At 39.2% G+C, this 15097-nt stretch overlaps 1 protein-coding gene across 4 annotated transcripts in view; it reads left to right on the top strand.

The window, feature by feature from the left end:
* fam184a (family with sequence similarity 184 member A) overlaps positions 1–13434 on the top strand; it is a 114570-nt gene extending 101136 nt beyond the window's left edge. For all 4 annotated transcript variants that reach the window (XM_012963579.3, XM_018094307.2, XM_031902272.1 and 1 more), the window contains 2 exons: positions 7653–7852; positions 12713–13434. In XM_012963579.3, coding sequence (XP_012819033.2) covers positions 7653–7852; positions 12713–12794 — 282 coding nt within the window. In that variant the 3' untranslated portion in view covers positions 12795–13434. The remainder of the gene's footprint in view (positions 1–7652; positions 7853–12712) is intronic.
* The last annotated feature ends 1663 nt before the right edge of the window (positions 13435–15097 follow it).

Here is a 15097-nt window from a genome sequence, read left to right on the forward strand (position 1 = left end):
CCAGCGAAGATGGCCATCCTACCAGACGTCCACATTTTCCACAGGAAGACACACTCCTCCTGGTGACCCCACCTGGGACCTCAACCAGGCCCCTTCCTACTCGGCAACTCTGGCCCAGGGCCATCATCTCCCTTGTCTGCCTACCTCTAAGACAGTCCTCCTGACAGCTACCTCCTCGACCACGGAGTGCCTGATATCTCAGCATTTTACATCGGCAGCGCTACTTTCCTTCCTTCACGCGGACTGGGCAGTCCAAAGAACACTTCCCAGCATTGTTCCAAGGGTGAATCTCTCCTTCACTCAACCGCGTTACTTACATTCCCAAGGGCTTAAGAATTCTCCTCCCTCGGGGTAAAGACACGTACCGCAGGACCCGCGACACCAGATACAGAGCTCGCATGGCTTGGAGGAAGTCACCTCCCCTTGTTCCAGAGCATACTCCATTATGGCTATTGGATTAGGGGACTTCCGGTGCAAAGAGTCAGCCAAACAAGTCGGCAGAGCCTTCACTGGGACGCCTGTCCTCACTACCAATTACAAAACGAAGGGGTTTTGCGGCATCCAACATTCATCTTGGGAGCAAGCACGACAGGCGGCAGTTATTAAATACTAGCCCCGCTTCTCCCACCCTCTTGTTGGGGCAGCTTTGGTATGTCCCCATGGTCCCTGTGTCCCACAGACACCTGCAAGAGAAAAGGAGATTTTGTGATACTCACCGTTAAATCCTTTTCTCTCAGGGCGTCTGTGGGACACAGGGCTTCCCCCCCGGAAGCGGGCTATCCTGGAGTTCTCTCTACCTTCATTTACATAGTTCCTGGATAACCTTTGACAAAACTGGAGCTAACAGGATATGCACGGGGGTATAGTAGCAGGGAGGAGGGGCTTCGTACTCTTCTTCCTCTTCTAGTGTCCTGCCTCCTGCTGGTAGATACTATACCCATGGTCCCTGTGTCCCACAGACGCCCTGAGAGAAAAGGATTTAACGGTGAGTATCACAAAATCTCCTTTTTTTATGACATTTCTGAAAATTGTCACAAAGCTTGCATTTTACCCCATTATGTACCCCCACATTTTGTACCGTATCAACATAAAACATTCTAAATATGAATGCCAGGGGTCTACTGAATAGTTTGATGCCCTATATGCATAGATTTACCAAACTATGTGGGGTACAGGGGCACCCAAGTAAAAATAGTGCATATGAATTTTCACATAAGATGCTTTGGCTCATGCAGTTTTTGCACCCGGTATGTGTATTATGTGCCATACGACCACCCAACAGTAAGGAGACCCTAGAAAACCATATATTTTCCGAAAGTACACATTCTGACAAAACAAAAAATGGGTAAATACATCTTTCTACTACAAACTACCAAACTACAAAGCTATGCTAAACAGAACGGTTTTTATGACATTTCTGAAAATTGTCACAAAGCTTGCATTTTACCCCATTATGTACCCCCACATTTTGTACCGTATCAACATAAAACATTCTAAATATGAACGCCAGGGGTCTACTGAACAGTTTGATGCCCTATATGCATAGATTTACCAAACTATGTGGGGTACAGGGGCACCCAAGTAAAAATAGTGCATATGAATTTTCACATAAGATGCTTCGGCTCATGCAGTTTTTGCACCCGGTATGTGTATTATGTGCCATACGACCACCTAACAGTAAGGAGACCCTAGAAAACCATATATTTTCCGAAAGTACACATTCTGACAAAACAAAAATGGGTAAATAAAACTTTCTACTGCAAACTACCAAATTACAAAGCTAAGCTAAACAGAACTGTTTTTGTGACATTTCTGAAAATCGTCACAAAGCTTGCATGTTGCCCCATTATGTACCCCACATTTAGTAACGTACCAACATAAAACACTCTAAGTATGAACGCCACTAGTCTACTGAACAGTTTGATGCCCAATATGAATAGATTTACCAAACTATGTGGGGTACAGAGGATGCCAAATTGAAATACAGCAGACAAAATGTCCATGTGCAAAGACAAGTAACAAAGAACAATGTAAAAAGCAATAAAATTGATAAAGATAAAAAAAAATCACTAAAATCATTTTTTTTTTTTTGCCTAATAATATCTGCGGGCAGAATAACAGTTTGAGTATTTTGGCTTGGGCAAATAAGTTTTACAGACAAAGTCAAGCAAACAACAACTATGCATAACTGAAAATGCTATAAAATGGCTAAACATGCAGTAAAATACCCAAAAATCCACCAAAATCACAGAAAATGTAGTAGAAACACCAAAATAATACACAAAAGGTATTGCGCAGTGCGGTTAGCGAATACACTATCCGCAATGGCAATAAAACATTTTTTTCAGGCAAGAATAAAAACGATGCGATTAGAAAAAAAAAAATAATTACAAAATTACATAAGTGTGTAAGTGTGTGTGTACATGTGTGTAAAATGTGTTTTGTGTGCATGTGTGCGAGTGTGCAACCAAGTGTGAGTTTTCTGTAAGTGCTGTAAGTGATGAATGTTTGAAAACCTCCCAAAAATGCATGTGTGTGTGTGTGTAAGTGTGAGTATAAGTGTGTATTAGTGTAATAAATGTGTGATTGTGTGTTTGTGTGTGTATTTGCCACTTACTTGGGGTCTAGAAGATCAGGATCTGCAGGAGAAACTCGATCTGGCCCAGCAGCATCAGCTCATGTGAGGGGGCGTGTCAGGAAGCAGGGGGGCCAGAGGGGGAAGCTGCGGAAGGGAGAGGAGCTGCACAGAAAGCCACGTGGATGGCAGGTGAGTCCCATGGGGCCCCTGGGCGATCGCTGCCCAGGGGCCACTCGTTCCCCACCTCTGACTGTTGTCTGGAGGCTGGGGAACGAGTGGGGAGCGAAGGAATGGCTTGAAAAGCCATTCCTCCGCTCCCAAAACCGGAAGTGCAGCAGGACGTAGAATCTACGTTCTGTGGCACTTTGGTCCTTTGATACACAGGACGTAGATTCTACATCCTGTGGCACTAAAAAGGTTAAGGGAGAAGGAAAGTCATTTTGGCATTTTACTGCCAATAGATTTGCCACATTAGTGCCACCTAGAACACTTTATTTATTCTTGTAATAAAAAAACACTTACCAGCGCGGCCCGCCGCGCCGTTCTTCCTCTGCGCCGGCTCCTTCCTAAGTGCGCGCGCGCGCACTTCCGCAATTTAAAGGCGCATGCACGCTGGCGTCATGACGTCAGCGCGCAATGGCGCGAAATTCAAACTATTTAAAGGGACTTTTGTTTACATTCGGTGCCCGTGATAGGATTTGATTCCTGGTGCCTTCCTGTGCCTTGTGCGTTCCTGTTCCTGTATTCCTGCTAGTAATTCTCCTGTTTTGACCCTGCCTGCTCCTGACTATTCTGAAATCCGTAACCTGACTCCGGCTTGTGCTTTTGACTTCGATTTTGCCTAACCCCGCTGCTTGATTATCTGGTTGACCCTTGCCTGTCTGACGATCCCTGTTTTCCGCCTGCCTCGACCCAGCCTGCCTGATGACGAACTTGCTTAACCCTATTTGTACCGTGATCTTCGGCCTAACTGACTTTATCTACAGTCGTGCCCCTTTGCTTGCCAGAACTCCTCGCCTTGTTCCCCTCGTTAAGTCCAGGTGGCATCCGAGTAGCTGAGGGCTCCTCCCGAAGCCAAAGGCGATCACAATACTGGTGAAGCCGAGCCGAGACCAGGGAACTTGGCATCAGTTCTGGTTAAGGGTGCCGACCATGACAATTCTGCACAAACCATGACCATACCTGAGTTAACAGCTTTAAAAGCTTTCTCCGTTTGCTTAAGACAGCAGCTGCCATTTTAAATAGCTTCCTTCCTGCAGTCTAGCTGTTATAGCTCAGATCACACATTCCTAAGGGAGGGGGGAGCAGGAGAGGGGAGAAAGAAGAGAACTGCGCAGACTCTGGCCACAGGAATTAAGGATGTTTCTGAGAGAGGAAGTCAGACACTGAAACATCATGTTTACAAAAAAAGAGACAAGAAATCCTGTGTTTCTTTTGATACAGGACTCAGTACAGCATTACTGTGAGTGCTTATGGCTGTATTTACCTTTCTGATAAAGCTTAGTTTTTACATTTCCTTCTCCTTTAAAGGGGAGGTTCACCTTTAAGTGAACTTTTAGTATGTTAAAAAATGGCCAAGCCTAAGCAACTTTTTAATTGGTCTTCATTATTTATTATTTTTAGTTTTTTAATTATTTACCTTCTTCTTCTAACTCGGACAAAAAACTATTGCTCTGTGAAAATACAGTTTAATTGTTATTGCTAAATTTAGTACTTATTTTTATATTCAAGTCCTCACCTATTCATATTTCAGTCTTTTATTCAAACCACACCCTGGTTGCTAAGGTATTTTGAATCCTAGCAACCAAATAGCTGCTGAAACGGGGGAGCTAGTGAACAAAAACTAAAATAGCTAAAAAAAACTACAAATAATAAAAAGTGAATCCAATTGCAAATGTCTCAGAATACTTTTCTCTACATCATAGTAAAAGTTAACTTAAACATGTTTTTTTTTAGGAGGCCAGAGTTTGATGCCAAATCCCTTCTGCCTATTTAGGGTACATGCACATGGCGGCAAAAAGCATTTTTTAAAGTTGTTGACATCTGGTGTGCAAAACATGAGTTAACTGATTTCCAGTTTAGCAATGGCCTATAAAATATGGAAAAAGAGATCGAGGTGTAACTCAGTGTTGTTGCGCAATCAAATAGAGCTTGCACCAAATGCATTTAAAGAATCATATGTATCAAAGAGTGAAAATAGGGTCATCCAGAGGATAACACAGCAGCTAACTTTATTTTTATACTTTATAATATATATGTCCATAAAAATCCTATACATGGAGAGCTGGAGATCTCATTATGGTAACTTCTATTTTACTCTTTGATAAATATGCCACAAAGGATGCTTTTTGACTGCTCCGTCTACTTACCACTATGTTTACCCTGTGACAAGCATTCCACATGTACTGAAAGATGTTTGCTGTAAATCCAGCATGACTCCGTGGAACCCATCTGGATCCCCATTACGTTCTGAATTACGGGAAGGCCATTTCCCATACAGTACAGTTTAAGCAAATAATTTAAATTTTTAAACATTACTTTTTTCTCGTATAATAAAACAGTACCTTGCACTTGTATCTCAGCTGCATGAATCCATACTGTTTGCAAAACAATCCTATTGGATTTATTTCATGTTTTTTTTAGAAAACGTAAGGTATTCTGATCCAGTTTACAAAAAGATCCCTTATCTTGTGCCAGGTCCCAAGCATTTCAGATAATAGATCCTATACTTGTACAACTGTTAGAACCCAGCTGCATACGTTATATATCAGAAAAGTAACTGAGGCTTTTTAAATCAAGCACTGCACTGATTTCTACTGCTAGCATTTCAACATTATTTCCACCCTTCATGGAAGGTATCAGATGTGTTAGAAATTTCACTCAGGAGTTTTACAAAGCAGTTACAGTATGGTAGCATAGATGTGTCGTTTTAAGTTTGCTTCAGCTGTGGCAGGCTGTATTAGTATGCAGAGAGCTATTTGCCTCTCCTTCTCATTTCACTAATACTGGGAAGTAGTTTGCAGGCACAGTACAAACACAGTGTCAGAACTATCAGGGGGTGAACTTTCTGGGCCAGCCAGAGACATGGCAACACACTAACGCAGGAAGTGCTGCCTCATACATGCATCCAGAGGAGGAGGCAGGTATGGGTGGTGGGTTCAGGGTGCAAATCCTGCACCCAGGCTCATCTAACCCTCGTCTGTACAAAGACAAGTTTGTGTTGCATGTTGGTTAATCACCAAGCAAATGCCAGAAAAGGAAATCAGAGTGGGATGCAAAATTCTCTCAACAATCCCTTGAGTTCAGCGCAAAGAAAAACATTTCAACAGAATGAGCTGTATACATTTTTTTATTTTGTATAAACCTTTATATAAGCAAGCGAAATCCCAGCAATAGGAATACTCCAGTATATTAAAGGAGATCGCAACCCAAGAAATAAATGATCGCAACATGTAGAGTACAGGTATAGGACCTGTTATCCAGAATGCTCGGGACCAAGGGTATTCTGGATAAGAGGTCTTTCTGTAATTTGGATCTCCATACCTTAGGTCTACTAAAAAATTAATAAAACATTCATTAAACCCAACAGGGATTATTTATATTTTTAGGATAAGGATTATTTATATCTTAGTTGGGATCAAGGACAAGGTACTGTTTTATTACTACAGAGAAAAAGGAAATCAGTTTTAAAATTCTGAATTATTTGATTAAAATGGAGTCTATGGGAGACGGCCTTTCCGTAATTCAGAGCTTTCTGGATAATGGGTTTCCAGATAAGGGATCCCATACCTGTATTCCATAATACATTATAAAGCACACTAACCATTTTTTAGTGTATCCTCTATTTATTGTAGAGACATTAAAGTTTAGACAACTGTCTGGATTTAAACAGCCCCTGAAAGAAAAAAACAGTATTGTAAATAATCTTAATTATTTTAAAAATTCTGTTATAAAGATAAACACCATATAAGCTGTGCATCAGCGATGCTAATATTCTGTATATTCTCTCCTCAGGCAGGGGATCGCTGATACCACTCACTGTATGACATGCAAAAGCCATATAAGGAAATTCGAGACTGAACCGGTACTTTGCAATTCCTGTCTGGATATGACTGGCTGGCAAGACTGAGCTAATTGAACCAATGGAATGCAACTGAATCTGCAGAGGAAAGTCATGCAATGTACCAGTTTAGTCCTGAGCTTTCTGTTTTGGTTCCTGCATGCCATGCCGTGAGTGATCCCCTGCCTAAGGAAAGAAAAGAGAGACTTTAACACTGAATATTTTTTAAAAAGATTTTTTTTCAAACAGGGGCTGTTCACGTTTGGACTATTGTCCAAAGGTTAACACCCCCTCTAAAAAGGGTTTACACCTAGCCAGTATTGCTGGAAAAACACCTACCAATGCTGTGGTCAGTGTTTAAAGTTTACCAGCAATGTAGATTCTGGTAAATTTGTAATACCCTTGAAATTGAGCCCCTGATCCACCCAAGTCTTAGCTTTTTTTTTCTACTGAACCTTTCTATAACCTACCCTCTTGTCTGTCTGTCTTGTCTGTCCGTCCATGCATCATTGCCCTGCCCACTTCAGTCACATCCTTTTCCTGTCCTTTTAACAGTTGAAGGAGATCAAAAACCTCAAAAATAAATGGATAACAGCTTACTCAAAGTATTGTAACAATTTAAATTATTTTCCAATTTTCAGAGATGTTCGCTAATTCCAGGCTTTTGTGTCAGCAACCTGAGGGTTAACTGAATACAAAACTGCAAATATCTAAGAAACTGGTAAAATATAAAAGAATTTAAGTTTCAAAAGTGCTAAGAGTAGCACTTTGAGTTTATATCAGTATATCAATTTAAACTTTTGTTAGTGTGATTGTTATTATATCATGGTGGAAGTCCATTTTCTAAAGTGAGCTCTTAATTCCTTCTAGAATGTATAAATACTGTTAAATTGCCATCTAGAAGAATGTAAATGCCATGGTAATCTGTTTTATGCACAAAAGCAATTTATTCATGCAGCTGTATGTTGCAAAGCAGAGATATACTGTACCTCACATCTGTTGTTTTTAATACAGCAAAAGAAGAAGAACGATAAATCTACAAACAGGTTTGTGAGTGTCCCTAACCTAAGTGCTCTGGAATCTGGTGGAATGGGAAATGGACATCCACCCCGCCTGGATCCCATTCCTAACTCCCCCATCCACGATATTGAATTCAGCAGCAGCAAGCCACTTCCACAGCCCGTGCCACCCAAAGAGGTGAAGTCCTTAATGAGGTGAGCACTGACGTACCGGTCATATCGTGACTGGCCATGGAAGTGCAGGACTTGGCAGAACCTCAAATCCATATATGCCTATGGCAGCTGCAACCTCTTTTTAGTGCTCCTTTTGTATAAGTACTTAATATTTACATTCACTATTGAAATGTTCTTATGACCAGTGTATATGTACATTGTGTTTTATTTTATGCACTTGCACATTTAAAAGCATGCCTTTGTTTATCCTTTAGCTGCATCTTTTATTTAAATTTAGAGTAATGATTTATTTGGCATGTTCTGGAATGGCTCTGTGTCTGTTTATTAAAGGCAGATAAATGAAATGGGCTTTGGCATGCTGTTGGTATTTTGTAGTTCTTTGTAAAATGTAGTTGATTGGTTGTTAATATAGCTTTAATCACATAGTGTGAAAATACAGCTCTCTAAGGGTGGAAATGCCAAACAAGTTAATTTAAATGTGCTTTTCTCTCTTATATCCAGAAGAATTGCATTTATACATTGCTATCTGGGATGTATTCATGTTCTCACTGCCTATTCTATACCCTCAGGCTGCCCTCTAGTGATGATTTATTGAATCTGTAAATGCTTGGAAAAAATGTATGTGTCTGTATATGTGCTATTTTTTTACAGTGCTACTTGTAGTATATATGCAGGCCTGTACATATTTACAATACACTCATAGTACAGACTATGCACTAAATAAAAAAATACATGCATTTACAAACATTAAATGCCATGCACTGAGACTCAATAGGTGCTTACAGTCTTTTATATAGAAAGATAACAAGCCAGCACTCAGACATTTCTTTGAATAGTCCATCAGACCAAATGGAACTTTTTAGAAACACAGCACTATTTAATGTATAATATTTAAAAAAGCCAGCTACCTCAGATTATAGCCCTTTTGTGCAATAAAGGCTTTTTAAATTTGTATGGTGCAGTATTTTATATTTTGCATCATTATGCATATACATTTTTTTCAGTATAAAGACATCTTTCTGCATTCATTAATATGACCCACAGCAGGAGTGCCAAAGACATTGATCACAATCTACTAGTTGATCAGTTTATATTTTCTGGTAGACTGAGATCCGCATACTTTTAGTGGTTTATTTATTAATTTTCGAGTTTGTGAATTCAGATTTAGAATGGTTGCTTATTTATTAATAAGGAAAACCTGTCTTAAATTTTTCAAGTTAAGGAGCTCTAAAAACTTGAAAAATTTGAGTTTGAGAATATGGCTTGACTTTGCCTATGACAACTCCCGTTGACTTCTATAGAAGTTGCAACCTTTTAGATGGCAAAGTTTTACATTTGAGTTTTTGGGTTTTTTGCACTTAATAAATAACAGACATTCAAGTTTTCGAACCATAACTCAAATTCAGGTTTTTTAAGCACAAAAAAGCTTACCCCTAAATGTGCGTGGCATTCTTTTTAGGCGCTTAATTGTTTGCCTAGGCAATGGTGTTGTTTCTTGCTGCTGCTACAGTAAGTAGCAGTATCTAACCTTGCCCTAATGTAAAATAAATGTAATAAACCCATAGCATAAAACCCATAGCATAGAACATGAATAGCAATAGCTATTGTGGTTAAAGTCTGATAGCAGAGTCATAGTTTTTCTTGCAGCTTGCGCCATACAATAGATGGCACACTATTTTTATTAAAATCTCATGACGGAGGCCAGGTGGCAAGAATACATCACAACGTCAACGTCTGGGCACCCCTGACTTACAGTCAGCTCATAACTCCAAGATGGTCCCTGTAAATGTGTGTAAACCATTAGACTCACCAGTAGATATGATGGGTTTGGATTCCAGAACCTCAAACCTACAGGCAGGGGAGGGGAATAAAACCATCAGCATGAAAGTGGGCAGGCATGCATTAAGTTCATCATCAACAGGTTATGATAAAATAATGATTACGTGTCCATAAAAGTCCTCTGTAAATGTCTTACATGATCTAAAAGGCCTTTTATGGACAAGTAATTTACTTAAAATAAAGATATAATCATTATTTTATCATAACCTGTCGACGTTGGACGTATTGCATGTCTTACACTCAGCTCATGTCTAATTTATACACTGCTATAAATAGATGTTTCTTAGTCTTGTCATAGTTGCAAGCACCAAATTTATTCTGACCATAGAATTTCTGTATGGAAATACTGGTTCATCCATGGCAATAAAATGTATCTTTAAAAAATATCTGACCTTTAAAGATCAGTTACACAAAGTTTGCCCTGGATACTGTATTTAATACTGAATTTCACTGTAGCAGAACAGCAGCATATTTACTGACACTTACAAACCTAAATTCTGGCACAATTTTTATTTCTGCCCCCAGAACAGAGGTGGATGAGTTGTTAATGCTTACTTTTGTTGCTGGACATTTGTAAAATACAGGAAGGGCAAATAAAAATAATATAATTTGTATCTGTTATAACCATCTATTAATACTAAATTGTGAACTACACATGTGAATCAAATAATAAACGTGCCTTCACCAAAGTGTAGGTGGAGAAGGTAGACATTATGAACAGTTCAGTGTAAAAATGAAACTGGATAAAATAGACAGACTGCGCAGGTGTCTAAAATAATAGCCAGAACACTACTTCCTGATTTTAGCTCTCTAACCTCTAGGGGGAAGGGGCACATGGGACATAACTGTTCAGTTAGTTTGTGAGCACGCAGTTCAGATTCAAATGCAAACTAACTGAACAGTTATAGACCCCTCAAGTCATTGATTTTTGGCTAACTAACAATTGAAAACATTTTTTATTTTGCACAGTCTATCTTTTTTACCCAGTTTCATTTTTACACTGAACTGTTCCTTTAAATCCCATTAAGAGATAAGGACCAAAGTAACCTAGCCCAACACACATTATCAGTATCATCATAACTACTCCAAAAGTTAGGATGAAGTCAAAAGGCTCATCAGACCTCCAGTAGGGTTAACATTGTAGTTCCTAGTGCAAAAGAACTCCATCTGCATTTAATGGAGTTGCATCGACCCCAACAATTTAAAGATATTCTCCCCTGCTCAACAAAGGACTGGATAAATTATTAAAAGGGTGGTTCATTTTTAAGATAACATTTATGTATGTTATAGAATGGCCAGTTCTTAGCAACTTTTCAGTTGGTCTTAATTTTTTTTTTTTTTTATCATTTGCTTTCCTCTTTTGGAAAAAAGGGGGTCACTGACCCTGGCAGCCAAAAACCAATTGCTCTTTGAGGCTACAATGTCAATGTTATTGTTAATTTTTATTACTTATCTTCCTGTTCAGACACAATGTTATTCATATTCCAGTTTCTCATTTGAACCACTGCCTAGTTGCTAGGGTAATTTGAACCATAGCAACCATATAGCTGCTAAAATTCCAAACTGGAGGGTTGCTGAATATAAAGCTAAATAATTCAAAAAACACAAAAAAAAACATGAAAACCAATTGCAAATTGTCTCAGAATAGCACCACAACATACTAAAAGTTAATTGCAAATAGAAAAACAGAACAGTATATTTCTTTCAAGAATGCTGTGGAAAAACCATCATCAGATTTTTTTTTGGGCCCTACCATTGATATAATGGCTAGCAGTCAAGCCCATCCCCATTCAGTTCTTGATGGGTACCAGAGCTGAAGTTTAACAGCAACTGAAGCATGGCAGGTTGGGCAACCTGTAATATCCACATATATCAGTTTTGTTTGTTGAAATATTGCCCACATATAGCTGCTTCCTGCATTCTCCTTACCTACTGATGTTGCTAAATGGGACCACACAATGCAAAGGTCCTAGAGCAGTTACCCTATTGCCTTGTGTACATGAATCCCATCACCAATAGGAATAATAAAAATTAAACTAATGAGCTGGTTGTTTTAAGTATCTTTCCGATGCTTGTTCATGTGCTGTGGTAACCAAACAGTGTGCAGGAGAAACTAGAGAAGAGCTGTATCCTTGGTATCCTATCTTTGGTTTTTGTGGACAATGAAGTGAAAAGCAAAAGAAAATACCTTTCACTGTTTTGTCACCTGAAGCAAGGGGTTTGACTCTGTATATGCTGGGAAGTTTATTTGGGCTTTAGCTTACTCTATTTCTTTAATAGCAGTATTAATTATATGGTCTATTCTGTCAACCAGTAATTTCACAACTCACAGAGGTTACAATCTAAATTTTAACCTTAAACTACTTCCTTCCTTCCCATCCGTCAAATACAGAATTGCACCTCAGTGTTCTTATGCATGGAAACTGCATGACCTTCCCAATAATTGTTCCTGTGTGCTTGTTTTCTGCAGTGACACCTTATCGAGTGATTTGATGTTCATTATTCCCTTTAATCAGAACTGAAAATACTTTCCCTTACCTTTTCAACATAATTTCTGTATGTTAGAGCATGTTATTACTTGCTCTAAGGGGCAATAAAAATAATCTGTACTGGTGCAGCGAGATGGAAACACTGCAGCACAGGACGCCCACGGCTCTGCTCCAACCATTTGTGTTTGGGCTACCTAGTAAGTAGTATACGCCTGTGCTGCACATTTATATTTATTGTCATCCTAGCATCACACCTCTCTCATCTATTCAAAAAGGAGGCTTAAAAGAGGGACAAACAAAATATACTGTAAGCTCAAAATGCCACTGGTACTGTAGGCAAAGCTGCCTTTCCAGTTAGTGCAATGTAAGTGGCACTGCTGATGTATTCCAATAGAGTGGATGTACAGAGGTGTCACACAGGGACAATAAAGTTGGAAATGAAGCCTAATGCTTTCTGTGTGCTTAATATGTCTGTCTTTCTCCCGCCTGCACGTGCTCTGCAGCCACTATTAATGCTTTGTAATACGACTTTCTCTTTCTTTCTGGGATCCAGCCCTCCCCAGACTGAGACCTCACCAATGGCATCCCCAGACCCCCAGCGTCAGGAATGGTTTGCCAGATACTTCACTTTCTAAGAGACAATGTTTCCATTTATTTCTATTGTGGCACAGCTTAGATGTGGACTGTGTGTAATTGCATGACTTTGACAACTCCTGATGTGACCAATATTTGCTGTGAAACACTGTATGTCAAACACTGTGAGCAAGAGTTTTTGTCTCCAATAACAACTGAACTGTAATATTTTAGTCCATTTCAGTAACATCCACATTCCATAAGGTGGCCACAGCCATTTTTATACATTAGAATGGATCACAAAACTTTCAAAAGTTCAAATAGGTCGGCGTTATTACTGTGCTACCCAGTTTCCTTTTCTTTTTATAGTTTCATTGCCAGGCATTGCCATAATGCACCATATTACTGTGCCAGTGATAGAACGAATCCCATCACAATAAGACGAGGTTATCCTAATGCCTTAGAAACAGGCATTCATGCAAGACATTGACTGAGGGTCATTGTACTCCAAGTTTGGCTTTTTTTTCAGAATTGGACTGCACTTATAACAATGTGCCTGGAGTCAGACTATAAGCTTCTGATTGGTATGTATATACTATGTATGCCAATTGTAATCCTCTTGTAACAACATCATATCCTAAATCCCAGTGTGTTATTTCCTATGGAAGTCACTTTTATATAAAAACTATTTTTCTTACACGACAATTGTTTTGGCTGCTATTTTGTACTGGGAAACAAAAGAAGATACATTGTAACATGGCATGGTGTGTTTTTAAAGGCCAGTGTCAATAAGGATTACCAGGGCACATGGCACATGATATTCTTGGTATATGGAGGGAAATCTCCATATAGCGTAGACCTAACTGAGCCAAAGAGAAAAGTCACTGGCACACAGCTGTGTAACAGCCGGGGTAGTTACCCCCTTTTTTTTGAACCAAAAATGATTTGACATGCAAGACTTAACAAAGGGTGTCAGTTCAGTCTCCATCCAAATACTTGCCCAATAGTTAGTTTTTATAAACTCTGCCATGATTATTGTAGAAATAAACTATAACAATATATATGGCTACAAATGCCATACTTTATTTACTGAACTTATTGCACCAGCCAAAAATCATCATCTCAACAGTAGTATTGCTCTAGCCATTCAAAGTTGTCACAGGAGCACCCCTTCCTGGATTTCGTGCATGCAGAAAATGAGGTTGGCCTGTCATAGAAGCAGGTGCTACAGGGCTAATTATTAAATTCTGATCCTGACTGCACTGGTTTTAGTGCTGCCATATATTAGTAAAATGAATTAAATACTAATCCGCTTTATACTGTGACATTTATATTCTGTATATACAGTTTATTGTGAGTGGATCCCTAGGCTCAGTACAGTAGAACCGAGCATGTGCAGTGCATCAGCAGAAAAGAAGATGGGGAGCTACTGGGGCATCTTTGGGCGCACATATATTCCCTGCTAAAGGGCTGTGGGTGCCTTGGGCCAGAAGGCCATACATAATATGCAGCATTTCTGCCCTGCTTCTTTAGTAAAGCTTTTATTCTTTTTTCAAAGGGTAGTGATATCAATATAAAAAAAAACCACTTTTTAGTAAACTGTCTATTGTCTATTGGGTTCCCAAAATACAGAAGGGAATTGCCACTTTCCTTCTGTTGTTTTGAACCCATAAACCTTCTTGCTGGCAATTATAGGAAATGATTACCTGCAGTTCTTTTAAATTCCTCAGGGCACTGTGGCAAGCAACGTGTCTCTTGTGCTTCTCTGAAAGCAGCTAAACAAGATTGCACACTTACACTTGCACCACTATAATGAACACTACACTAATGATTTCATAAATATATGTATAATTATATTCCCAGTGAGGTTTAGATCAGAAAAACACTGCAGGCTTATATGTGCAGAGTATGCAGGTAGAAGGTGCCTTGAGAGGCGCAGAGCAGTCCCTTACAGACATGGGTAGATTTATTTATTCATTACAGAAGGGGGGGGGGTTGATTCACAGCAACTGCAGTAAAAATCATTTAAAGCAACCATTTAAAATCTGCATCATAATGCAAAGGTGAGTCCAGTTCTATCATTTTACTCTCCTATTGTGTCAATGCAGACTATAAGTGACTGCCAGTATAAAAAAATAACCGTGTTCCCACTCAGATGTGACTTGTTGGTTAAAGAGGTAGTTCGCCTTTAGATTAACTTTTAGTATGATCTGGACATTGCTATTCTAAAAATGTGCAATTGGTCCTTCATTTTTATTCTTTGTGGTTTTTGAGTTTTGTAGCTTTTTAGCAGCTATCAGGTTGCTAGGGTCCAATTTACCCCAGCAAACAAGCAGTGATTTGAATCAGAGACCAAAATATGAAT

Source organism: Xenopus tropicalis, chromosome 5, assembly GCF_000004195.4.
Source record: "Xenopus tropicalis strain Nigerian chromosome 5, UCB_Xtro_10.0, whole genome shotgun sequence".
In the NCBI taxonomy this organism is placed as follows: Eukaryota; Metazoa; Chordata; class Amphibia; order Anura; family Pipidae; genus Xenopus; species Xenopus tropicalis.